Source organism: Pipistrellus kuhlii, unplaced genomic scaffold (genome assembly GCF_014108245.1).
Source record: "Pipistrellus kuhlii isolate mPipKuh1 unplaced genomic scaffold, mPipKuh1.p scaffold_m20_p_2, whole genome shotgun sequence".
Lineage (NCBI taxonomy): Eukaryota > Metazoa > Chordata > Mammalia > Chiroptera > Vespertilionidae > Pipistrellus > Pipistrellus kuhlii.
The window spans coordinates 287,898-314,891 of record NW_023425515.1 but is presented as its reverse complement, the minus strand read 5'-3'; the positions used below and the strand labels follow the sequence as shown (position 1 = coordinate 314,891).

Genomic DNA, 26,994 nt, shown 5'->3' with positions numbered 1-26,994 from the left:
GATGCCTTATATTTCACTCAGAAGGAAACCTGTAAGTAGGTCTTATTTTCGGAGGATGTCTTATTTTTCGGGGAAACACGGTAATAAATAAAAATCAAACACAATGTGAAATAGTTACCCAACGTAAGGGGTTGCTTGGGGTGTTCTATCCAAAAAGGAGGCATGGTGGCCAACCGGTACTTCTGTTTCCTTGTGGCCAGGACAGGAGACAGAGGGTCCCAGCCAAAGCCGTGTCTCCCTGCGGGGAGGATTAGCCATCGCTTCTGTCCACCCCGGGGCCGCTTTCACAAACCTATAGTTGCCATCTCCTCTTACATTGAACAGTGTATCTCGGAGAACCTTCCGGAAAGAGCTCCCTCACATTCCATTGCGTTGATGTCCTTTACTCAGCCCGTCTCCTACTGTGGACACAGGGCGTCTCCCGCGTCGGCTCTAACCGATAATGCCGCGGTGGATGAGTCACGTGTGCATGAGTCATTCTGCACGCCCATGTGTGGGGCCCGTCAAGAGTGCAAAGGATGTTCAAGGCCACTTGGCGCGGGAATCCCAATCAGGATGTTCAAGGCTGAGATGCGACCCTCGGGTGCAGGAAGCAAGGACACAGCTCCCGCGCGGAGGCTGCCAGCGTGCCTTCTGTCACCCCGAGGACGGAGGTCACGGTTGGCAAGAGCCTCTATTGTCTCAGTCAGTATTACAGTACCAGAGGCCAGCAGAAGCCGGTGTGGCCCAGTGGATAGAGCGTCGGTCTGCGGACTGAAGGGTCCCAGGTTTGATTCCGGTCAAGGGCATGTACCTTGGTTGCCGGGCACATCCCTGGTAGGGGGTGTGCAGGAGGCAGCTGGTCGATGTTTCTCTCTCGTTGATCTTTCTAACTCTCTATCCCTCCCCCTTCCTCTCTGTAAAAAATCAATAAAGTATATTTAAAAATAAATAAAATAAAATAAAGTACCAGAGGCCCGATGCACCAAATTTGTGCAAGGGGTTTGGCCCCGCCGTGGTGGCCGCCTCTGCCTCGGCACCGCCTCCTCGGCTTCATTCAGAAGGTCACCTGGAAGAATGTCTGGTCTAATTAGCATATTATGCTTTTATTATTATTTTTTTTAAAATATATTTTATTGATTTTTTACAGAGAGGAAGGGAGAGAGATAGAGAGCTAGAAACGTCGATGAGAGAGAAACATCGACCAGCTGCCTCCTGCACATCCCCACCCACCGGGGATGTGCCTGCAACCAAGGTACATGCCCTTGACGGAATCAAATCTGGGACCTTTCAGTCCGCAGACCGACGCTCTACCACTGAGCCAAACTGGTTCTGGCATGTCTCAGAGCAATTTTAATGTTTATCGTCATGTTGTAAGGTTGGGCATCTTTTCACGTGTAAAAGCACATGTTGTGTGCGTGTGGGTGTGTGAATATGTGTACTTCTGGTACACATCTTCTGTCCCTTTCTTTTTCAGTTTTTTTCTTTCAGTAAGTATTGGAGAAACTAGCCCTTGGTAATATGAGTCTCAGATATTTTTTCTCAGTTTGCCATTTGTCTTTTACTTTGTTTATGGTGATTTTGGTTATGCAGAATTTTAAAAAGAAAATTTTATACAATCAAAACTATAAAACTTTCTCTTATGACTTCTGGAATTAATACTGATGTATGAAAGATCACCTTCGTTCTTTGCTTACGTAAATATCTTCTCTCGATTCCTTCCAGTATTTTCATAGTTTTTCCTGGTTTCGATCTTTGATGTATTTGGGATTTATTTTGGTGAAAGGTGTGAGGTCTGAATCTAAGTTTCCCCGCCTTCATCACCCGGTTATCCTGACGTTACTGATTGAATAAGCCACTGTTCTCCGGCTTTGGATTTAGTGTCCCTCTTACCGTAAACCAGCTTGCTCTGTCCCTTCGTGTCCACAGAGGGCCTTTCTCTGTGCCGCGCCGGCTCCTCTCTGTTCCTGCACCGACACCAAGCATTTCCGCTTCATAATGTGTTTAAGGATCTGCTCAGGTGAGTGCTCTCATTACTTTTCTCTTTCGGAAAGTTTCTGGCTGCTTTTGCCTGTTGTTCTTTGTACATTTTTAAAAATCTATTTTATTGACTTTTCACAGAGAGGAGGGAAGAGGGACAGAAAGCCAGAAACATCGATGAGAGAGAAACATCGATCAACAGCCTCCTGCACACCCCCAACGGGGACGTGCTTGCAACCAAGGCACATGCCCCTGACTGGAATCGAACTCGGGACCCTTGAGTCCACAGGCCAATGCTCTGCCCACTGAGCCAAAGCATTTTCGGCTGTTCCTTGTACTCTTTAAAATGAGTTTATGTTGTTCCCAAATTCCAAATGTTATTTCTTGGGGAGTCCCTTAAATGTTTGGAGTATCTTAGAAGTGACAACGTATGGCCGGTAATTGTCCTCTTCCAGATCTCAGACACTTCCTTTTAGCTACTGGGCTTCACTCCTTTGGTAGCGCTGTCTTCAAGGACCTTTTTTTTTTTATATTTTATGTTTTTTGTAAAAATCTGATTTGAGAGAGAGGAAGGTGAAGAGAGAGGGGGTGGGGGATCAATGTGAGAGAAGCATTTGTCAGTGGCCTCCTGTTCTCGCCCCACCCAGGGTGGAGTCGCAGCCGGGAGGTGCGGACCTGCCCTGACGGGAACCCACACCTGACCTTTGTGCACGGTGACACTCTGCCCGCACACAGCAGCTGGTGGAGGGCGCTGTCTTGCATCAGAACATGTCAGTCCGATGGCACAGAGTTCTGTCCCGTCTCCCAGGTCCTTGTTTAAAACTCCACCAACTCTCCAAAACTGGTTTGGCTCAGTAGATAGATTGTGGCCTGTGGACTGAAAGGTCCCAAGTTCGATTCTGGTCAAGGGCATGTACATTGGTTGTGGGCACATCCCCACTGGGGGGTGTGCAAGAGGCAGCTGATCGATGTTTCTAACTCTCTATCCTTCTCTCTTCTCTGTAGAAAAATCAATAAAAAATATTTTTAAAAATTAAAAATAATGTTTAAAAAAATAAATAAAAAATAAAACTCCACCAACCCAGCCAATCCTCCTCCTGAGTTAACTGGGCACAACCCGCACACCCTGGTGACAGGCCTGTCCTCCTGCCCAGCAGCTCCCACGCTTGGGAGCCACGAGCCACCCCTGCTGTGACCCTCAGCGCGGGGACTGCGGGAGCCATGAGGGCTGCTGGCTCAGGACTGTCCTCCAGGCCTTACCCTCTCCCCCGCCTCCCCCCCCCACCACCAGCTTCTGAGGTTTCCGGGGTGACTTCCTCACTCTGGTGAGAGCAGGCTCCCAGGGGCTGATGGGTTTCAGTTCCCAAGGGTGCGGTCAGAGAACACCGGGCACAGCAGCGCCCAGGCGGAGCCCTGAGGGCACCCATACCGGGTGGTGCCAGGCACCCTCCCACCCACCCCGGCGGCTCCCCCCGTCCCCCGCGGCCGTGAGCACAGCCGTGTCTCCTCCCTGCTGGCCCTCAGGCAGCGGCCCTGGGTGCTGGGCGGCCATGGGGCACCCGCTCCCTGGGAGGAGCGGTCAGAGTGTCATCTCCCGGGCGGGGGCAGCGGCCCTGGGAGGGAGAGGAGCCTATCAGAGCGGTGAATTCCGTTTTCTCCGTAGCCTCCTCCATTTCCTCTGACACGCACAATACAGTTTGTCTTCAGGTGAAAATGCGGCTTTCCTCTTTTATAAAATGCACTATCTGTTGGGACTCAGGTAAGTTACTGCAACTCGTAGGTTTATGGACATTGGAGGGGGCACAGGCTTCATTTTTACTGATGGGTGCGTGATCAAAGCTGTTGGCATATCCTGGCCGGCGTACTCAGTGGTCAGAGCACCGCCTGAGGGTTTGATTCCCGGCCAGGGGCAAGTACCTGGGTTGCAGATTCAGTCCCTGACCCCGATATGGATGTGTTCCAGAGACAACCAATCAATCTCTCTCTTTCTCTCTCTCTCTCTCTCCCCCCCCCCCTTTCACTCTCTCTAAAAATCAATGAAAAAATATCCGAAGGTCAGGATTAACTACAACAACAAAAACAGAACACCTGTTTATATTGATCATAGACGTGGAAGAAATGGTGGTTTCCACAATTTGAAGAGGCGGTTTCCGTTGACATTACAGATGGGAAAACTGAGACACAAAGTATGTTCCCAGACTAGTATGTGGGGAAGCTGAGTGTCTATCCTCAACTACTGTAGTACACACTGACAAAAGAAGAGATGGAATGTACTCTGCATTTGTAAGACTTTTTCTTTCTTTAAATATATATTTTTGTTGATTTCAGAGAGGAAGGGAGAGGCGGAGAGAGATACAAACATCACAGATGAGAGAGAATCATTGATCGGCTGCTTCCCGCACGCCCCCTCCTGGGGATTGAGCTGTAATGTAACCCCAGCAGGTGCCCTTGACCAGAATCCAACCAGAATCGGTCCGCAGGCCGATGCTCTATCCAGAGAGCCACACCGGCCAGACTGTAGGACTTTTTGTGTTCTATGAGAAACAGGATTGTGTCGTGGAATCCCAGCCCTGCCCTGTGAGATTTCTCTGAAAAGCCCGGCTGGTGTGGCTCAGTGGTTGAGCGTTGACCTGTGAACCTCGAGGTCACAGTTCAGTTCCCGGTCAGGGCACGTGTCCTGGTTGTGGGTTTGATCCCCAGTGTGTGGTGTGTGGGAGGCAGCCGATCAATGATTCTCTCTCATCATTGATGTTTCCATCTCTCTCTCCCTCTCCCTTCCTCTCTGAAATCAATAAAAATATACAGTATAAATAAAAGCTGTTGAGCAAAAAAAATAAAAAATATCGTAAATAACAAAAAGTTTTCTCTTAAGGATTAAATTATATATGGTATTGTCAGAGACCATTAAGTTGTTTTAGATACTGGGAAAAGAATGAAACACAAAATTTGTAAATCTAAGTACAGATATAAGCACTACCTTTCATGGCATAATAGCTACTGATGCTATAAAAAAGCAATTAGGTTTTTTTTTTTAATTAATCTTTGTTGTTGGGAGTATTACGTGTCCCCCTTTTTCCCTCTTTGACCCGCTCCAGCTGCCCCTACTCACTCCCTCCCCACCCCCAGGCCTTCAGCACCCTGTTGTCTGCGCCCATGGGGAATGCACCCAGTCTTTGGCCCCTCCCTCCCCCCTTCCCTCTGACACCCCGCACCCTGTTCCAGGCTTCCAGCCTCCGGTCATCAGCAGATTCCACATGTGAATGTGATCATGTGATACTCGTCTTTCTCCGACTGGCTTATTTCACTCAGCATGGTACTCTCCTGGTCCCTCCATGCTGTTTCAAAGGGTAAGAGATTCTATTTTTTTGACTGCTGCATAGTATTCCATGGTACAAATGTACCACAGCTTTTTACCCACTCATACGGGATTAGTTTTGTTGTCAATTTTGACAGATGTTACACATATACCTACCTAAATGCTAACTATTAATGAGCACAGAGTTATCTCCTCAAAACCTGGATTATAGGTAATGCGTAGTATGCTACAGAGGATTTATAATTCTATACTTTAATACTTAAAACTGTAGTGGCCAAACTTGCAAATGTTTTCAGTTATCCCGACACCCAAAAACAATCCCCTTGTGATTGTTAACACCTGTTTGTGTAACTGTCACTAGAGGCCTGGTGCACGAATTTGTGTGTGGGTGGGGTCCCTCAGGGTGGCCTGCAGGGATTGGACCCCAGCTTGTGCCCCCAGCCTCACAGCCCTGGAGCCCCCCCTGGCACCCCACCTTGACCTGACACTGCCCACGTTCCTGCTCCACCATCCTGCCGAGGTCCTACTCTTGTTGGGGCTCATCAGTGCCCACCATGTTCCACGCCACCCCCTCGTGGTCAGTGCACATCCCAGCGAGCTGTCGAACCCCCGTCTCCCACAAACTCCTGGTAGAACCACTGCCCGAGGGACAGTTTGCACACTAGGCTGTTAGAGGGTAGCGTCTATCGCACCTTTGGGTGCTTATTCTAGCCCTTATTTGGGGAACCACGTGGCTCTGTGCTCCCCAGACCCTCTGTGGGGACTACCGACAGGAAGTGCTGCCCTGCACACGAACCAGGAAGTAGCGGGAAATCAGGAGGAACTTCACCGTCGTTCATCAGGCCCCACCTGTCTGCAGAGAGGACAGGACAGCAGGCGGCACTGGGCCAGGGACTCCACGCTTTGCGGCTGACCCGGGCAGGCCCCTGGCAGGGCTGGGAGGCCAGCCGCAGAGAGGGCGCCCAGCCAGGGCTCCACGGGGCGTGGTTGGCAGGACACACACAGGCTTGGAGACCGTGGGTGCCAGGCTGCCAGGCTGGGGGTCAGTGCCTGGGGCGGGGTCACTTAATGAGCAGCGGGGTGTGCACAGGGACAGTGGCCCCGGGAGGAGCGAGGGCAGGGAAGAGGCTGAGAGCCTTTTGGGGCCCCAGAGGCTCCGTGACCACGCCGACTGGCCTGTTAACGGGAACGTGCTGGCATGTCCCGGTGGAACATACCTCAGGCTGTGAGCTGACCACCAGGCATTTCTCAGGCCGCTGAACGTGCAACTACGTGACTTTAACGGCAGGAGTAAACACCCTCAGATGACCTCCTCAAGCACCCGCTGCTGAATGGGCAGCTATTGTTTTCAGAAAACACATTTTAGTGCTAAAACGCGGCACTAAAATAGAGACTTTAAAGCAATGTGTGTAAAAGGTTAGAAATAATATTCACCGGTTAGTGTTTAGAGCACATGTGTCAAACACAAGGCCCGCGGGCCAAATCCGTCCCGCCAGGCCTTGCAATGTGGCCCGCACCGCGCTGTCATCACTGCACTCCGCTGCGTTTCCATCACAATGACAGTTTATGACTGTTCAGTAAACCATTCGGCCCGCGATTTAGGCTGGATTTTAGATTTTGGCCCCTTCTCTGATTGAGTTCGACACTCCTAGTGTAGAGAAACAGGCTAGGCAGACCCCTGTCTACGCTGACAAAGAGAATGACTCCTCGTACTTCCACGTAGATTCTGTGCGATCGTAGAGGATATATTAACTTTATTTTCTTTACATAAATCGAGGAAGAAACATATAATTCAATGCACATATATTACAAGGCCTTGGGAGGTGGGACTTGCTGCTCAGCAGGAAATGGCCTGAGGCCACGTCCAGAGGAAGGAGTGTCCGCCTGCCCGCCTGGCCGCTCCCTGCGCAGCATCCGCCGCCGCTGCCGCCCATGGCTCAGGAGAGGGGCGGGCCGGCTGCCTCGGAGGCTAACATTCCAGATGCTCCAGAAAGTCGCCCTCCACACAGGCCTCCAGCTGCTTCAGGACCCCCGGGCTGTCGGTGCCGGGGCCGCCCAAGGGGGGAGGCTCTCGGGGGTCCGCGGGCGGCGTGCTCCGGGCCTTGAAAGCCCGGTTCAGCGTCGTGAAGAAGGGCATCAGCTGCCGCAGGCTGGCCACGGAGCGCTGGCGCAGGAGCGGGAACCCACTCTCCTCGGTGACGTCCTCAGAGCCGCTGATTTCCTGGCAAAAACAAGCACAAAGGAAAAGGCCACGTGAATGACAGTCTCAGCTGGGGGCCAGCGATCCTGTGAAGTGCATGCGGCGGCCGGTCCCAGGAGACGGTTCTTCCCGCACCTCATGGCGGCTCCAAGGGCAGCTGCAGACACGCAAAGGCTGGTCTTTTTATTTTTAATTTATTTTATTGATTTTTTACAGAGAGGAAGGGAGACGGATAGAGAGCTAGAAACGTCAATGAGAGAGAAACATCGCCCAGCTGCCTCTTGCACACCCCCCACTGGGGATGTGCCCGCAATCAAGGTACATGCCCTTGACCGGAATTGAACCTGGGACCTTTCAGTCCGCAGACCGACGCTCTACCACTGAGCCAAACTGGTTTCAGCTTTTTTATTTTTTAAATTTGATTTAAGGGAGAGGAATAGAGAACTAGAAACATTGATGAGAGAAACATCAACCAGCTGCCTCCTGCACACCCCCACTGGGGATATGCCTGCAACCAAGGTACATGCCCTTGACCGGAATCGAACCTGGGACCTTTCAGTCTGCAGGCTGATGCTCTATCCACTGAGCCACACCAGTTTCAGCGCAAAGGCTGGTCTTCAAGCGACCTTCGCCTCCAGCATTCACCCAAAGCCCCCGGGGCCCTGCCCTTCCTCGCAGGCCTTCCTCTAAGTAACAAGCTGCGCCTACGTGACTGCGTCAGCCAGGGAGCCTGCCTCTGAGCAGCTGGGGTGGGAGAGTGACATAAAATGGAAAACTAAAGATGGAATTTGGAGCCATCTCCAAGTGTTAAAACTCACATACATTTTTTTTTTTTTTAAATATATTTTTATTGATTTTGAACAGAGAGGAAGGGAGAGAGAGATAGAGAGTTAGAAACATCGATGAGAGAGAGACATCGATCAGCTGCCTCTTGCACACCCCCTACTGGGGATATGCCCGCAACCAAGGTACATGCCCTTGACCGGAATCGAACCCGGGACCCTTCAGTCCCCAAGCCGACGCTCTATCCATTGAGCCAAACCGGTCTTGGCAAAACTCACATACATTTTGAAAGCGATTCCCAGTGGCCAAAACCAGGGGGCGTGCTGACATACTTCCCTCAGCCCTTCTCCCGTCTTCCACGAGTACACATTTGGGGAGGAAAACACTTACCCCATATTTTAACTTGAGAAGTTCCAGAATCCGCACCGTGTGGGGGGTGCATTCCTGCTGCCCCTCCTCCAGCTCAGCCAGGAGGGCGGGGCCCTCTGTGTCCACTTCAGGAACGAACGCCCACCGGTACCTGCAGGCAGAACGCACGGTCAGCACGCGGCCCGAGCCTCTGACACGGTGCTATTGAGCTGACATCCCCGAACAGTCCGTCTGGGCAGAGTGCACAACTCAATGGCTTCCACTGTACTGCAGAGCTGTACACCCGTCACCATATCAGTCTTCCACTCACGCCCCCTCTCAGTCCCTGCTCCCCTCCAATCTAGGCAGCCGCTCACTCAGTGTCCACCCCTGCAGCTTCTCACTCTGGGCATCTCCCATCAATGGGTTACAGGACACAGGTCCGTGGTGGCTGCCTTATCTCCCTCACACAGAGGCCCGTGCTGTCCCCTCCCCCGGCCCCGGCCCCCCTGATCTCCTCTCTTCCTAGTCTTGCCTTTTAAAGGATGTTACATAGTTGGGATCACACAGCTGTGAGATCAATCAACAGCGGCTCCAACCTACACAGAGGACCAGCAGGAAAAGCCAGATGCTGGGTGGTGAGAGCAGAGTACGGCCTAAGGCCCCAGGTGCCGTAGGGTCTCCTGTGTGGTGGCGGGAGCCAGTGCTCCATTCGGGTTTATCACCAGAGACCCCACTGCACGACGGACCTCATGCTGCTTCCCACTCATCACCGATGGCCGGTGGGGCGTCTCCTTTTGCCTGTTCTGGATGCTGCTGCCATGCATAGCCATGTGCACCAGAGCCCACTTTTTAAAGCTTTTCTTTTTAAGGGCACTGCTAGGTTCACAGCAAAGCTGAACAGAAAGGCACCCCTGTCCCCCAGGCACGGCCTCCCCACGATCGCGCCCCCACCGGAGCGGGGCACACCAACCATCGGTGACTCTGCACGGACGTCACCACCACCCGGGGCACCCGTGGGTCTGGACTAACGCACAGTGACACGAGCCATTGTTACAGCGGAAGCAGTTTTAGGGGTAAAGCAGGCAGGTGCAGGGAATTTTAGGAATGAAGATGGTCTGTGGGAAGGAATGAGACTTGAAGGCGCATGGTGTTTATCTTACCTGGACAGAGGACAGAGAAATGCTACAGGCAGACAGAAATATGTCTGGCCTAAGCAATTAAGACGGCCATAAACCGAGGACAGACAGGACACCTCTGGCCTGAGCAGTTAAAGTGACCACGAGTTAGGCCAACAGCAGCCTGAGCTGAGCAGCTGGGAGGCTGAGCTTCCGCTGCCTCTGCCAGCACACCTGGGAGAGCTGGGAGACCGATCAGCAGGGATGCCAACTACACAGAGGCCCAGGCGAGGCGAGTGCGGGTGCTGGGGTCGTGGAAGCTGAGTGCAGGGCTAAGGCCCCACGACAGAAAGGGGGGGGCTCATGCCTCAAGACAAAGCGGCAGCCACCCTTCTCAGGTGCCCCTCTGTCCATTCAGAGTCTTAGGCTCAGAATTTATTTATTTCTTAAAATACATTTTTATTAACTTCAGAAAGGAAGGGAGAGGGAGATAGAAACAATGATGAGAAATAATCACTGATTGTCTGCCTCCTGCATGCCCCCCACTGGAGATGGAGCTCACAACTGGGTATGTGCCCTTGACCAGAATCAAACCCGGGACCCTTTCATCCGCAGGCCAATGCTCTATCCACTGAGCCAAACCGTTTTCAGCCTAGTCTTGCCTTTTAAAGGATGTTATGCAGTTGTAACCTTTCCACATGGGCTTCTTTCATGTGGTAACAAGCACTTAAGGACACACTTTTAACCACAAACATTCCCACATGATTACTTCCTTGGAATGGAAAGAGGGGAGTGGCCTCTGGGCCAGGCACAAAACTAGGAGCTGAGCAGCCGTGTGAAGCCCATGGGAATGTGAGCCAAGAGGGGCAATGTGAACTGGAGATGGTATGTCCCAATCTCTATATATAAATCTGTACTTATAAAAGGCTAATATACTAAGTGTTCCTCCACCTGTCTGACCAGTCACTATGATGTGCACTGACCACCAGGGGGCAGATGCCCAATGCAGGAGCTGCTGTGACACGCACAGAGAAATGGCACCGGGGACCTGGCCCCCACAAAGCAACACTTGGCTTCCCCCAAGCGGGACACAGGCCCCGCCACCACTTTGGAGTGACACCCCAATACATACAGACGATGCTGCTGAGACCCCATGGCGCAAAATGTGGTCCACGGCCCAGTCCAGCCCAGCCCAGCCCTAAACGGTTGCTGTGGGCGCCAGGTAATGACATCACGTAGCAACGCCTGGCTTCCTCTCCTAGCAACTAGTCTCCTTGGAGTTTCTTCAGCCCAGGAACATGACTTGCTTTATAGCCAGGTGCAAACATTTCACACTGTAACCAAATGTCTGTGAAGTGTTTCCTGTGCCTCATCTCATTTGATCCTCACAGAAGTCCTGGAGTAGGTAGATAGGAGACTTGGGGGAATCCTATTTTCTTTTCATTAGCCGGAAAACAGAGATTTAGAAAGCTTGAAACTTGACCCAACTGAAAAGGAGTAAGAAATGGTGGACTTTTAAAATGACTTCAGGTTTTCTCATTGCACAGAATATAGTCAAACACTGCTGCTGTTAAATATTTTACCCTGTGTGATCTACAATAATAATCTGCTTGGTATTTACTGCTGTGTTGCTGACAATTACCTGAAAGAGAAATTGGGGTGCTTCACTGGGCTGGAAAAAGTTTACCTAAATCAGAAAGCAGGTCTAATTAAGCAAGTTCATTCAATAACTATGAAAGGTTAAGTTGACTAGCACATGCACGGTACATATAAAGCTCTTGTTGGCACAAATCCCATGCATGTGTTTCCATCTGTCATTGTTGACCGTGAATTTGGTTGACACTTCCATTACAAAGAGCGAATAGCAATATTAAAATATCTCTTCTAATTAATTTTCTTTCAAAGTGCACAAATTAGTGCTCCGGGCCACTAGTTATTTAATGAAAAACAAAGACCACAAACAAATCAACACAAATACAGTGAGGACCACCAGTGGATAACTCCTGTTTTTATAAGCATTTAGTAGCAAAAAGCACCTAAATACACACACACACACACACACACACACACACACACACACTCCCGTAACGTACGACTGTGAGCCAAATTCACAAAGCCACAGCTGTTGGTAACGTGAACCTCAGTGTGCTGAGCAGGCTCACTAGCCCCAGTAATTGTGCTGTGGCTTCCCTTATGCTTCTTAGAGGACAGGAGGTCTTGTCTGACTTACGTCTGGAATAGGGGCATGTGGGCGGGTGGAAAAGAAAGTGCCGTGTCCAGGAATTTGCAAGCTGATAAGTAGAAGATGAGCTCATTCTGGGGCATCTCTCCCACGGAGGGCCCGTTTCCATCAGGAACTGAAACTTTCGTTTTGTTGATTTTGTTGCAGTTTCTACAAACGTGCAAAGAAACTTGTTAGAAGCTCATTCGAATCTGCCGCAGTCCCTATGCAGCTGCAGCTGTAACAGAGTGAAGTGCTGGGCCTCTCTGACTCCACACGTCTTCAGGCAAATAGCTTTTTGCATACCGAATTAGAGGAATTCTGCCTGTGGCTTGAGTTTACAAAAATGGCCATAGCAGAGACTGCCTCTCCCAGGAAATAAGGGAAGCATGCATTGTTTATCAAGGATTTGCAGAAATTTATGGTCTACAGATTAAGCACAACCGCCCCCCACCCCATCAGTCACTTCTGCCCCTCCCACCTGCCCATCCCTTGACATAAAAGAAGCCTGAACTCTGCACTTTCTTAAGATGAATTTCAAGTACCATTAAGTCCCATCTTCTAGGCTGGTCCCTTCTTGATCAATAAACTTTCCTTACTACAAACTCTGACTTTTTGAGCTTTGGCCTTACGAAGCTCACCAACTTAGGCCTGGTATCATAATGCCCATAAAAAAAGGTTTTTCCTTTTAAGACATTATCAAAATAGCTGGTCCTTTCACAAGAACTTCAAGTAGATGGTACTTAGCATGATGTTGGGTAACCCTACATCGTAGAGTGACGTCCACTAACATTCATGAGTGTGCACAGACCCTTTCCTTACCTCAGTGATTCCTCATCCTCTTTCAGATTGTCCTCGAGCTGTATGAATGCCTGAATCTTGAAAATAAAGTGAGAAGGAAAAAAAAGAAAAAGAAAATAAAGTGTGAATTCAAATTACTATTAGAGAGAAATTAAACCTAGCTTAATGTTTAAAATTCATATGTCTCTAAAAAGTAGCAAATAGAGAAAAACAACCACCAACCAACAAAATAAAAAGATATCCCAATTGTTAAGAGAAAACCACAGGACAAAAATGGCATCACTTCTGCTAAAGCCTGCGACATCAATCTTAGATTTAATTCCAGGAGTAGCTGGGGTTGCAACCTCTTCCAAACAATTTTTACCAGTCTGGAATTTTCTGGTCAACACCAATGAGGTCATCTGTCAGGAGGCCCCCACTTTCCCAAAAGAGCAAGCAATTTCTTCCCATTCTGTGTCCTGGAATCCTTTCTCTTTACTAAGAGCTCCCTGCCCCACCTGTATCTTCTGCATGAAGTTTCTTTTCTTTTCTTTTTTTAAATATATTTTACTGATTTTTTACAGAGAGGAAGGGAGAGGGATAGAGAGCTAGAAACATGAATGAGAGAGAAACATTGATCAGCTGTCTCCTGCACACCCCCTACCAGGGATGTGCCCACAACCGGTGTACATGCCCTTGACCAGAATCGAACCTGGGACCTTTCAGTCCGCAGGCCGATGCTCTATCCACTGAGCCAAACCAGTTTCGGCTGCACGAAGTTTCTAAAGATTAGGTGGCCCAGCTCTGTTGGCTGCAGGAGGGAGACCCTGACACACAGATTCCCCTCAAAGGGTAGCCTCCACTTGGTTTTCAGAGCTTCTCCATGCCTGCCGTGTCTTAAAGTTAACCAGCCTAAAATAATACTGATGCCAAAGAGATGTATGTTGGGGTAACAAATTCTGTTCCCCTATAACAACATAATGCCTCCATTAACACTGCTGTATGGTGTATATGAAACCTGTTGAGAGAGAAATCCTAAGGAAAATCTCATAAGGAAAAACTTTCTTTCCTTTTTGTATCTATACGAGTTAACAAAAGTAACGGGACTTCTGGTGGCAATCATTTCTCAACCATGTAAGTCAGATCACTATACTGTACACCTTAAACTTAGTACTGCTGTATGCCCCTTACAGCTCAATAAAAATGGAAAACCCGGCTGTTCTCCCTCCCCGAGCATGCCCACACCTTGCTTCCCTCTCAGGACCCAGAGTCTGGGGGACTCCAAGAGACTGGCAACCAGGGGAGCAACGGGCAGCGGCAGCTCATCCTGGGCTCAACCCCACACTTGTCATCAAGGCCCCCTTTTCTCTGACTTCCCAGTGAGCCACAGCAGCCCGCCTCAGCCCCGCCGTTGCTTCTTCTATCCTAGGCCCTTCCTTGTTTTACTGTCCCAGCTTTGGTGAACATACCCTCAAAGAAACCCCAAAATTCTCATGTTGTTTGTACAGTAACGTGCTGCACAGGCTTGTGGCCTGGGAGCAGACCACACCGGACAGCCAGGTGTGCGAGAGCCTCTATGATGTCCACACAACCACGAACTCGCCTAGCAGAACGCATCCCCACTATCAATTATCGTGTGACTGTACATGGAAAAGCATTTGTGAAAGCTCCAACTTCGCCTGTAAGGGTAAAAATGTGTACTTACTAACTCAGAGACCATTATTGGCCACAGGGAAGTCAAATGCTGGGGAGATATTCTTAGCAGCAAAACTCTGAAAAAAAGAAACATCTGAGCAGCAACTAGGGGTGTCTGTCCAACTCTGAGATTGTCTGTCAGGCGTTCTAAGGAAAGAAGATTTTAAAGACGTCACACAAATATGCAGTTTGGAGTTTCTCAGCAGACAACAAAGAAAAATGGAATTGTCAATGCTTCAGCATTTCCCAACCACCCAGGTGCAAAGCGGGTGCTGGGAAGATGTCTGTGCCCTGTCCCCCCAGCTTTGCTGAAGGAAGGGGTTCCCGTGGCTCTCGTTCCCCTGCCACAGGGGGGAGAAAGGCATGAACTTTTGGCTCAAGTCAGAAGGCCAGTGACTGACCAATGACCACCTAACCTTTCTCCTAAGAGGATGAAATAGGAGGCACAGACAGCAAAGGCGGTCCATGGTGAGGGATGGGAACACAAGACCATATAGGCTGGTTGGTAGGTGACACTATATTTTGGGGATGAGAAGTAGGAAGTGGAATGAGTGAACAAAGTAGATTTACTCAATAAAGTGTAATCTGACACGGACAACAATTTTAATTCCCGAATGGGAAAGAATGTTGTGAGTTCAACTCAGTAGCCGCTAACAGTCTTTCCCACTTGTCTACTGAAATAGTTGTTTGTGCAACGTGATTTTTCTTGTAACGTGAGGTTTCTTAAGAACATGCGCTGCCACAGCAAACAGCTGAGTGACGGTCCTGCCAGTTACGGCTCATGCACAACCGCAGTGACGCCTTTCTCTGTCTGTGCTCGCTCTCTGCTGTTTTCTTGTCGCCTTTGTGCGAGCACAAAGGACAAGCACAGCTCAGACACCTGCCAAGCACGTTGGCATTTAAACGAGCGTTTCTGCTTCTGGTTCGGACAAGAAGGAGTAAGTACGTTACTTTCTGTTTCTCTAATGGAAATTTTAAAAACCATCCCTGCAGAAAATACATAGACCAACCAGCAGAAAACGGAAAGGTGAGGGCCAGGTGGCAGGACCGGCTCGGAACCTGGGGACTCAAGGAATGACCTGGAGGTGAGGTCCGTGGGGTTGAACTTTATTTTTAAAAATTTCATCCCGGCCTGGGCAGATGCTAGTCTCTGAGCACGGGCATCCTGTGTGGACGCAGAGCTGACCTGAGGAGGCGTGAGAAGTGCACCGTGGGCCTGGGGAGCCAGACTCGCAGCTAAAAGGGAACAGTGTCGCCTCCAGATCTTCCCAGGCCCCGATCAGGGCCTTTGTGGGGTGACGCCTCTTACCTTGTATCAGAGGAAGGTACAGGTGGTATTGGTCGAGTTCACCGCTGAGGACAGCGAAAGCTTGGCGCTTCAGCAGCATGGCTTTCTGCTCAAAACTTGGGAACAGTTTTAAGGAACTGCTCTGCATGCCTGGAATAAACACAGGAAATAAGTCCCATTGAGTGACAGAACTACAATTAGAGTAAGTGACAGGAAATTCATACTAGTGGAATTCTTAGCTTCCCCGGTGAAAAACCATGATCTTGATTAAGGAAAGGCATGTGGTAATTACTTGTATATTTATTTGTAAAAATACTTATTTCTTTAGAAAATAAATGGTTTTTATTGATTTCAGAGAGAGGAAGGAAGCGGGAGAGAGAAACATTGGAGCTGTTTCCTGAGGCCTCTTACTGGAAACTGAGCCATCAACCCAGCCACGTGCCCTGACTGGGAATTGAACCAGTGAGCCACACTAGATGGGCAAAATACTTGTGTCTTTAATGAGACTTCGTGATAAGGGGTTAGGAGAAGATATGAGGCAGAGAAAAGCGCTTGTAATAAATGATGATAAACAATTTATCGTGACCTTCTAACGCCTTTCTCCACAGTAAAGCTGCAGGAGAGCCTGGCTAAACAACACTGCCAACACCGGGCGCTGGAAAGGCTCCCTCGTCTAGTCCCAACGTACTGCGCTCATCACACCGCGGTGTGCGGCTCAGGCGGTGCAGGAAGGGGTGGGTGGGGCTCTGAGCTACGTGGGCAAAGCTGCTGACAGTGGCATGGGTCCCTCAGAGTGTGACTTACATGCAAGAAACAGAGAACTCACTCATTAAGTCTTTAAACATTGTTTTCTCATGAGTCAGAAGATGGTCAATAATGGACTTCCAACTGGATATTTAAAAGAAGCAGAATTAGTTAAATATGCAAAAGATGACAGTCTGATTAAAAGCATCAATAAAAGACCATGCCCCGTTAAGATCTATTGAAAAGCACATTCTGAAAAGTTAGCGAAGGCGTAGTTTTTATCGAAGGGAGAGCTAAGCAAGCTCTCCACTTATAAGCGTGACCGGGAATAACTGATGGACTGAGAAACACAGGGAGTAAGAGGAACTCCCGGTTCACCACAACAGAAAACAAACCGTCAGGCACGCTGGCTTTCCCGAGGTTGCCCTACATACGTTCACACTTGTGTTGACGGGAAGAACGGGGAGCAGTGAAGACACATATGTGTCTTCCAGTGGGCCCCCCAAAGGGGAACAGGGTGATAGGATGCAAGCCACCGTCTCTGGTGGTGGCAGGGCAAACTTCCCGGCCACACAAAGAAAGCTGACCAGTCTGTGCCCTCCGCCTCCAGTAATGAAGGCACGCTCAGCCAGCCAGGAGGAGCACGGAGGGGTTTGTGGCCTCCGAGAAAAAGGCGTGGGAAGTTCACCTCGCAGCTGGATCTCCACGGACCTCGGCTGTCCGGGCAGGGCCGGGCACTGCAGGGTCAGTGAGTGTGAGTGGGGCAGGGGGACAAGGACGGGCAGTGCCAATAGCCCATGATTACAAGACAACGCAGCACGGGGCCAAGCACCGCTGGGACCCCACAGTAAGCGCTTCAGAATAATACCGTGTCTTCATTGACATTTTTTGATTAAAAAAAGTAGCAGCTTTAAAAAAAAAAAACCAACTCCTGCCCCAGGAAAACCCAGACAGACTGGAGTGTGTGGCAGATGTCTCAGGATTGGGGCTGCCGCTGACTCTGCATGTCGCAGGCGTGGGATTATTTGTGAGGCGGCTTCCCCCGAGGGGACTGAGGACAGGGGACAGGGGACAGGGCCGCCTTCCTTACTGCGCACAGGACGTGTCCATCTGGAAGAAGGCGGGGTCCAGGAACAAGTCCAGCACCTCCTTCTTCCAGGCCCGCTTCGTGTAGGCGTAGCCGCTCAGAGAGCTCAGCAGCTGGGCGCCCGCCCGGAAGCTGGGCACGTTGTAGGCACTAAATGGGGCGGCAGGGGAGGGGCCAAGGTCAGAGGCTGCCTCGGAAGGCCGCCGGACGCATCCCTGACCTGCCGCCCGCACAGTACCTGTGGTTGTGCAGGTAGGGGAACACGTAGTAGAGCAGGCGGGAGACCAGCGGCACTGCCTTCTCCTTCTCGTCGCTGCGGTACACCATGTCCAGGAGGGACGCCAGCACCTAGACGGGGTGGCGAGATGAGAGAAAGCTTCTGAACCAGGGAAGGGAAGGATGCGATCTTCAAGGTGTGAACAGCTGACAGGAACCTCCCAGCGCAGCCGGAGGCCGAGACCACAAGCCCCCGGCACGCACAGTCACACGCACTGGCACGGAGAAGGCATCTGCCCAAAGGTTCCAGATGCAATCACTTCCCAAGGATGGCGGTCAGCGGGTGCTCACCTCCGCCAGCAGAGAGAGGGCCTGCACGCTGTACACCGAGGGGGCGGACGCGGACACCATGGCCGAAGCAGCGGCGGCAGCATCTGCTGAGGAAGGAATATCTGTGTAACCGTGACAGACGGGTCGCCACTGAGCACTCATGAACGTCACTCACAGCCCCAGCTTTCACGCTGATCATCATCTATAGAAATGTGACTCAGGTATGCTTCTCTGTCAGCACACTCAATTTCAGCCCCAACCATCTGTGTATTTTGATCAAATAAATTAGCACCGACTCACTGTCTTCCTCCCCATGTCCAGTCTCGGCATCATTCCTGGAATTGCAACCTTCCTTTGAATGATCTACTGAGCACCCTGGCCTCTGAGCCCTTTACCTCTTCTCTTCCAAAAAGTCTTTCCTCTGCTCAGCCAGCCAGCATCCCATCTCTCTGCTCAGCCTCACCAACTTCCCAAAACTCCACTTCCAGCATCTTGAAATGTTTGTCTATTTGTGTTAATCCTCGCCTGAGGATATTTTCCCCATTGACTTTATTTTTTTTTTTTTAGAGTGGGAGAGAGGAATAGGGGAGAGAGAGAAGCCATCAACGTGAGACACATCGACTGCCTCCTGTACGTGCCCTGACTGGGCCAGGGATCAAACCTACAACCCAGGTACATGCCCTTGACTGGGAATCAAACCCACAGCCTTTGGTGGGAGGGCCGACAAGTCACTACTAAGCCACCTAGGCCAGGTTGAACCATGTCTTTATTTTTCCTGCTCATGTACTTCTGGAACCCCGCTCCAGAAGCTCCTAAATCCATGTACAGGCCTCTAACCAGTGCGGCTACCACCTTTTTTAAAAAAATGTATTTTATTGATTTTTCACAGAGAGGAAGGGAGAGGGACAGAGAGCTAGAAACATCGATGGGAGAGAAACATTGACTAGCTGCCTCCTGCACACCCACCCCCCAGGTATGTGCCCGCAACCAAGGCACATGCCCTTGACCGGAATCGAACCTGGGACCCCTCAGTCCGCAGGCTGACGCTCTATCCACTGAGCCACACCGGTTTTGGCTGCGTCTACCACCCTAACTGCCCAGCAGCTCCTCCAGGTCCTCAGTGCTCTCCCTCCCCTACTAAACCCAGCAGTTTGGTGTTGTTCTGATAAGTATGCTTGTCTAGTGGTCTTTAGGGCCACGGCAATTGACAAGCTACACGACTGCATTTCATTCAGACTCTTCCAGAATGCCTGGCTGACAGTGGCCTGCAGCAGATGCGGAGTCTCCGGACCATTTTCCCAGGCAGCGTTAAGCAGTAATGAGGCTGGATGTGCCTAGCCTATGTGTCCCCCCACCCCCCTTCTTATCAAGTCTTCACCTGCAGGCATGATGGAACCTGAGAGGCGAGGCTGTGTGAGCCAGAAATGAAGTACACAGCGTCAATGGCCTGACAACAGTTGGCTGGTTTACTGTTCCCGCAGTCCTCCCGTCCCCCGCCTCCCCCCCGCCCCCCAAAAAACTCCACACACATTCTCCTATTTTCTAATCCCACAGAGACTTCTATCACTGAGCTTGGGAAGACCCTTCCCTGGAGCCCCATGCGGGCTCAGGGGGCGGGATTAACAGCCATCGGAACACTGAGTGCGTCCTGCTGTTCCTTACACACCCGACTTGTGTTGTGGAGTAAGGCAGCGTCTGCCTTTAAGGAAAAGCCAGGCCCGCCGCCGACAGCAGGCACCGCTCTGCCCACCCCCCGCACCCACCGCACACATCCTCCTCGGCATCCGAGTCCTCCAGGGACACCTGCGGCTGCGCCTTCACCTCCAGGCTTCTGCTCAGCCAGCTGGTCTGCTCCAAGGAAGAGCCAGCAATGCTCGCCACGGCGTCCAGGAGTCTCTGAGTGACTTCCTGGGAGGAATTGGGAGGAAGAGGAAAGGAAGTTTGTTATGGAAAAGAATCTGAGAGCCCGAAAGAGCATCATCCAATAGAAGTACAACGCAGCCACCACTGTGAGCACGGGGGTAAGATGACATTCTCAGGGGTCGCGTGAAAAGGGAGCGGAAAGAAACAAGGTGGTAATGCTGAACCAACATGTCCAAGGATTACCAGCACGTAATCGGCACAGAGATCATTAAGGACCGTGCACTCTTTTTGGGCCTGTCTTTGACATCGGTGTGTACTTTACACTTACAGCACCTGCAGCTCAGAGGGACCACCTCTCAAGGGCTCAAAAGCCTCACGCTGCAGCGACTACTGCACTGGCTGACGGAGATGAAGCGTATAAACAGGATATCGAAGCTGCACAGAGCAGCTAGCGGATTGCTTTTCTTTTTTAAAAAAATATATATTTTATTAATTTTTTTACAAAGATTTCTCTCAAATCAATAGATAAAAACTAAAACAAAACAAAACACACACACACACACACACACACACACACACAAAACCACGAACAACCAAACAAAACCCACATATACACTACTTACATCAAAGCATTTGACTAAAAAAGCCCTTGAAAAGTACCTATACTGGCCCCATCTGGTTTGAGTCAGTGGATAGAGTGTTGGGTCCCGGATTTGATTCTGGTCAAGAGCACGTTCCTTGGTTGCAGGCTTTTGGCCCTAGTTGGGGGCAAGTGGTGTTTCTCTCTGTCTCTCCCTCTCCCATCCACTCTCGCTAAAAATCAATGAAAAAATATCCTTGGGTGAGGATTAAAAGTCCCTATACTGGCTGAAAAATAGCGATTTTCTAACTCCATCATTATGTCTGGTACAGTTGCATTGCACTCTAAAGACAAGATTTTCCTTCTTTTCTGGATGGGTTTTACCTTGAATTTTCAGCATTTTGAAATTCCCTATGATTATTGCTTTAATTGGGAGTAGGGAGTTAGAGGAGAGAAAGAGTTTAAGAGAAGAAATGCATGCATAGAGACATTTTTATTGCAGTCATGCTTAAGGCGACTTCCACTGGCACCTGCGCACAGTGAGAGAGGGCAGCTCACGCCTTCTTCTTTCTTATTTGTTTGTTTGTTTGTTTGTTTGTTTTAGCAATCACTTCTTTCAGGCCAAGCCCTCTGAAGACAAGAGGAGGAAGTGAGACCTGAGCAGAGGTGCAGATCCAGGTCAGCTCCTGCCCAGTGCTGATTATCTACAATGCAACCCTCAAAAGACGCACAGCACTCGCGGAAGGCAGCGACCTCCACACTGACCTGCAGGTCCCTCTGATCCTTCTTGCTCTCCGGGCTGGGTGTGCGCGTCACGAAGTCGTTGAGCATGCTGGGGAGAGACGGTCCGCGTCACACAAGAACGTGCCGGGACAAACCCTCCCAGCAGAGCCCGCGGGGCTGTGACATGGACACGCACCTGAGAAGCAGAAAGTACCCCGGGGGCGCCAGGTTCAGCTGCGCGGACTCCCTCAGCACGCCCAGCAGCGAGGGGAAGTTCTCCTGCAGGGCTGTCGCCGGGAGTCTACTTCCAACACAGGAAAGAAGCCACCATGAGCAAGTGAGAACCAAACTCTCACAGCAGGCTTCCGGTCCGACGGTGGGAAAGCAGAGGGAAGGAGGCGCGGCTGACTGATCTGTTCATTCTCTCCTCAGTGACAACAGACACGGTGCCAGGCCTCTCTCAGGCCTTTCTAGCAGCGTTCAGCACACAGCACACGGGTCTTGTAATGTCAGCTGAGATCTTGCAGGAGGAAGAGGAGGACCGCCAGGACCCCACCGAGCATTTCCTGCACTAAGCTCCGGTCTGAAGCCGAGGCGCAGCTGTCACTGCAGCTCTGAGGAGCGCCTGTGACGGGGAGGGCCGGGGGGCTGCACTACCTTTGGATGAAGACGTAGCAGAACTGCAGCACGGGCACGTCCACGAGCGGCGACTTCTGAAAGGTAAAGCGAACTGTTACCCAAGTCGGTGGGGAGGGAATTCAAGCAGAGAAGCAGATTCTGACTCCTAAGGAAGCAGGGCTAGCCAAGGTCTTTAAATGCAGTTACAGACGGGAAAGCACCCCCACGTGTAACACAAATAAACGCGTCCTGCGAGGTCCTAATCACCCTGCCTGCGTAACAAACTAGCGGGAGTCCCTCTGTGTGACCTGCTTTCTATCCCGCTCCTAGCAAGTGCTGCGGAGTGGCCATTACAACGGACCCGCCCCAACACAGAGCTGGGGGCCAGGCCGGCCTTCTGCACACCCGGGACTAGCTGCCACAGGAGAAACGAAAACTCGTTCTCAGCCGAAGGACCCACTCAGAGGCAGCCCCGGCAACTTTCCCCGATCTCAGTGGCTGGAGTCACTTAGACGGTGGTTTCCCCCAGGCTTGGGAACAGCTCTGTGTAGGAATTACAGAGTTGAGCTAAAATTAACTGAACTAACCACAAGACGTAAGTTTGTCATTTGAGCAGCCAAAACCAGCCAGGCACTTACAATCTAGTGCTGTTGTTTTTTTAACCTGGAGGCAAAGTTGCAAAAATCTGCAGAAATTCAAGTCACGAGAGGGAAGAACACCTACGCATGCCCACTCCGTCTGCACAAAGGCTGGCAGCAGGGCAGCCCACCCGTGACGCCGTCCAGAGGACAGCCACCAGCGCGGAAGGCCCACCTCCAGGCCGGAGGCCCCTCCGTCACCGTAAGCTCCGCACAGGAACCCACGGCCCGCCACCGGCCGTGCGCCTCCAGGGCCAAGTTACTCCCACGTTTATGCGCCGGAGCGAAAGGCAAGACCTCCGGGCCGACCTCTGACCCCCGACACACGAGCGCCGCAGAGTCCACGGCCAGCTCTTGCTCACCATCCCGAGAGTGATGACCTTAGCGTCTAAAGGCGATATTCCTTTCTTTCTTATAAAAATGTCTATTGTGCTAAGTACACATAAAATTTATCACCTTAACAGCATTTTAGTGTATACACAGTTCAGGTTGTGTACATTTTGGGGCAACCATCACCACCATCCACCCGGAACTACAATATTTCATCTCCCAAACCGGAACAACCACCACCAGGTTACCTTGGCACCAATCAGAACTGAGCTCAGCTCTCTGGCCTCTCACTGTGGTTACTGAGTAAAATGGCCTTTACCACCGTTCACTAGTGTCTGGCTTTGTCTGTGATGCCCTTCAGGCTGCAAATTCCTTGAAGCGGTGCCTCTCAGAAAAGGTGTCATTCGTACGCAGGTGCCTGGTTGGAACCAGTCCTGGGCAGTGCGCCTGCAGCCAGGAGCAAGGACGGAAGATGCCTGGCCATGTTCCGAGTCCCACCTTCACACAGCACACCGCAAACACCGGCGCCTCTCACCCATCTCCCCCAAGCCAGGGAGAGCACCTCCATTTTACGCCCCAGATTCCTAGTTGCTCTTGCGACCCAAACACAATGTATAAGATGTGGCCTTAGGAGAATGGCCTGAGTTCATGGGGAGACCCCCAGGCTCCTGACCTGGTCCCCCCGGATCTGGGGCCTCTTCACCACCTCCTTCACCAGGTGCAGCACCGTGTCTGTCTGCAGGGTGCTGAGCGCACACATCAGGTCGACGAGGGTGAGCTGGAACACACTTGCCTCAGGGACTATCTGCCAGAAAAGAACAGAGGAGACAGAAGAGTGATGCACGGAAAGTATTCTATAAGAGCTGCCCTGGAGAAGGTTTCTTTAATCTTTTCAATATTTAAATGAAAACTGGGTAAAGGACTGTTGGTGGGAATGAAGAGAGAGTTAAGCATTTAATCACCACGGAACCAGTATCTGATAGGACCAAAAGGTACATTTGATGACAGGGGAGAGACTGGTATGTTCCAGCTTAGAAAGCATTTAGAACAGAAACACATAATTGGAAGGAAAACAGGCTAGCACAATGACCCAGACAAGCCTGGCCAGTGTTGCTAGTCAACCCAGGCACCGAGAGGTCACCAGATCAACTCCCCGTCAAGGCACATGCCCGGGTTACAGGCTCCATCCCCAGCAGGGGCCTGCAGGAGTTGGCCAGTAGATGTTGATGTTTCTTTCCCATTGAAGATTCTATCTCTCTCCCTCTCCTTTCCTCTCTCTCTAAAAATCAATAAAAAAAAAACATGTATTAAAAAAAACAACAAAAAAGACATGGCCCTCAAGATCCAAAGGCAGGAAGAAAACCAATAAATCAGGTTCCACTAGTCCAGTGTTTTTCAACCTTTTTTGGGCAAAGGCACACTTGTTTCATGAAAAAAATCACGAGGCACACCACCATTAGAAAATGTTAAAAAATTTAACTCTGTGCCTATATTGACTATATATAAAGTAATTCTCTTGAATAGGAATCAAATAAACACGAAGAAAGTATTTTATAATTACTTTATTATGAAATATTAAGTAAACAAAATAGTGAAAAATTATAAAATTCTTGTCTTGTCTGCACCTACGGCACACCAGGCAACATCTCGCGGCACACTACAGCGGTTGAAAAACGCTGCACTCGTCGGCCTGGCAGGAAGCCAAGTGGGAAGTGCACTGTGATGCTACAAGTCTGCACTACAAGGCCATGTGCGCTTGGGAGTATCAGGTTAATCAGGGAAGGACCGCACAGGTGCCAAGCCGTGTGCCGTGCCTGGGCCGCCAGCCTCTCGCCTCCCAGGGGGCAGGAGCCCACACTGGGCACTGAGAGAGTCCAGGCTGGGAAGACCCTCTGAGGGAGGGACAAGGTAGGGACCTGGATGGCCAGGAGAGGAGAGAAGGAAGAGGGCTGCTGGTTTCGCAGAAACAGGTAAACAGCCCTGGAGGCTCTCCGGATGGACCCGTCAGTCGGTGACGAATGGATGACATGCAAACTCCAGTTTGGGCACAGGAATGTGATGATGTAGATTTTCCTTACCACCGGGGACAAGCATTATTTTCATAAATTAAAAGCCTCACATTAACTATGGACTTTGGGCAGGAAGGATGTGTCACTGGGGATTGCTGACAGTGAGGAGGCCGCGTATGGGAGGGGAGAATATGGGAACTCTCTGTACCGTCCTCTCATTTTGTTGTTAACCTAAAATGGCCCTAAAACAAAAATCTTTAAAAAAATGATTTAGTCCTGGCTGAATAGCTCAGTTGGTCAGAATGTTGTCCCAATAGGTCTTGACTGTAGGTTTGATCCCTGGTCAAGGTACATACAAGAATCAACCAATGAATTCATGAGTAAGTAGAAAAACAAATTGATGTCTTTCTCTCTCTCAAAATCAATCAATCAATCAATTAAAACATTTTCTTTAATGATTTGGGGGAAAAAGCTGTGAGATAACCAGAGAAGGGTGGCAGGGGTCTTCCCAGGTAGGACAGCTGGCCCTTCCTCACTGTGGTGGGCTCGTGGCAGGTGCTTATTCTCTGAAATGTTCCTTAGACACTGCTGCATGCATGCTGCTAGTACTGAACTTAAATGGTCAAACAGCAGTACTAAACACGCACTAGAGAGAGAGCAGAGCATGCTGGGAGGCTCCCTCCCCACCCGCCCAGCACCGAGCTGTACTGAGGCTCAGCTGCATTTAAAAGGGTGAAACTGCGTCAGTATTTCCCCATGTCGGCCTCTGACGTCATCGTGGATGACACACGACTCGGCATTTCTGTCAGGGTGAGTTCAGCAATGGCTCCGATGTGTTAGCTCACCTTCGCCTTACTGTGCCGCTTCCCCCTCTTCCTGCTCCACACCGCCGCCACGGCGGCCATCAGCTGCACCCCGAGGTGGGCCGTCAAGGGGTTCAAAAAGTCTAAAATTTTTTGGCGTATGGTCTGAAAAATGGGAAAACAAAGAGAGCAGTCATGCAGAGTGGTGTCAGGGCCCTGGTGTTCCTGATACTTGACCCCCACGGCCGTCCACCCTGGAGCAGGGCCGTGCGGTCGGGTCAGTGTCCCAGCACCATGGGCACAGAAATCCCAGCTCCTGGGAGGCCCGGGTGGCAGGCAGAGGCCTGGCTGAGCGGACGGAACAGGGAGGACCAGGGAGGACCAGGGAGGACCAGGAGGCGAGGACCGCCCCTCGCAAGCAGCCGTGAGCAGGGCGGGGACTGGAAGGAAGCCACGCCATGCTTTGCAGAGAGTGACAAAGGGGAGACCAGGCGGTGGAGGGAGCCCTGTCCCCACCGGAACCCCCAGCCTCTGCCCATCTCAATCAGCCCAGGAGGGGCTTACATCCATTAGAAAAGATGTTTCCATTTTCTAGAAATAGGCACCTGAAATAATTTTATTAGTCAACTTAAAATAAGCTTGCAACAGGTCTTGGGCATCACTCATCACGCTCCCTGTCATGGCATGGATTTCTGGGGTGTGCGGGAGGCAACCAATTGATGTGTCTCTCTCTCTCATATCGATGTTTCTCTCTCTTTCATATCGATGTTTCTCTCTCTCTCTCTCTCTCTCTCTCTGTCTCTCTCTTTGAGGGTGTGTGGAAGGCAACCAATCGATGTATCTCTCTCTCATGTCAATGTTTCTCTCTCTCTCTTCACTCTCTCTGAAAATCAATGGAAAAATATCCTCAGGTGAGGAGTAACCAAACAAAAAGAAAAATTACTCATAACAAACAAACTGGAGATTTCTACTCCCAACCCCCTTTTAACGTGGGTTTCAAGTGCACATGTTGGATGATGTGGGTGGGTCCCCAGGTGTGTGTGTTTGTGGGGAAAACACAGGATGAAGCGAACAGCCTCAGAGGAAGCCCCACCTTGGTGGTCTTAAAGTAAACGGAAGAGGAGCCCTTCATGGCTCCCAGGAGGTCCACGGGTCTCTTCTGGGTCTCCTCCTTCCGGAGCACGTTCCAGAGCAGGGCCACGGTGTTCACGATTCGAGGCAGCTCCTCCAGAATGGCGTTCTTGGCGTTCCGGAGGCTGGTGGGGTCACTGGCAGCCGCGGTCTGAAAGTGGGAATGGATGCGGGAGGCTCGGTGCCGGGGATCCGGCTGCAGCCTCTCACCAAC

At 50.8% G+C, this 26,994-nt stretch overlaps 1 protein-coding gene and 1 long non-coding RNA gene across 5 annotated transcripts in view; one reads left to right on the top strand and one right to left on the bottom strand.

The window, feature by feature from the left end:
* Positions 1-7,012: 7,012 nt before the first annotated feature.
* The window catches only part of DOP1B (DOP1 leucine zipper like protein B), a 61,326-nt gene continuing 41,344 nt past the window's right edge, over positions 7,013-26,994 (bottom strand). For 2 of the 4 annotated variants that reach the window (XM_036448573.2, XM_036448575.2), the window contains exons 23-39: positions 26,743-26,931; positions 25,692-25,814; positions 23,511-23,642; positions 21,909-21,964; positions 21,448-21,552; positions 21,294-21,360; positions 19,849-19,993; positions 18,107-18,192; positions 17,778-17,887; positions 17,543-17,689; positions 16,535-16,596; positions 15,730-15,858; positions 14,431-14,567; positions 12,768-12,823; positions 11,955-12,116; positions 8,649-8,778; positions 7,013-7,496 (exon numbers count right to left, since the gene is read on the bottom strand). In XM_036448573.2, the coding sequence (XP_036304466.1) occupies positions 7,245-7,496; positions 8,649-8,778; positions 11,955-12,116; positions 12,768-12,823; positions 14,431-14,567; positions 15,730-15,858; positions 16,535-16,596; positions 17,543-17,689; positions 17,778-17,887; positions 18,107-18,192; positions 19,849-19,993; positions 21,294-21,360; positions 21,448-21,552; positions 21,909-21,964; positions 23,511-23,642; positions 25,692-25,814; positions 26,743-26,931 (2,088 nt within the window). In that variant the 3' untranslated portion in view covers positions 7,013-7,244. The remainder of the gene's footprint in view (positions 7,497-8,648; positions 8,779-11,954; positions 12,117-12,767; positions 12,824-14,430; positions 14,568-15,729; positions 15,859-16,534; positions 16,597-17,542; positions 17,690-17,777; positions 17,888-18,106; positions 18,193-19,848; positions 19,994-21,293; positions 21,361-21,447; positions 21,553-21,908; positions 21,965-23,510; positions 23,643-25,691; positions 25,815-26,742; positions 26,932-26,994) is intronic. The other 2 variants (XM_036448574.2, XM_036448576.2) reach the window with 1 other exon arrangement.
* Positions 12,724-12,962, top strand: LOC123652802. Its single transcript, XR_006742294.1, has 2 exons — positions 12,724-12,835; positions 12,869-12,962. It is a non-coding gene; the product is annotated as an uncharacterized LOC123652802 (long non-coding RNA).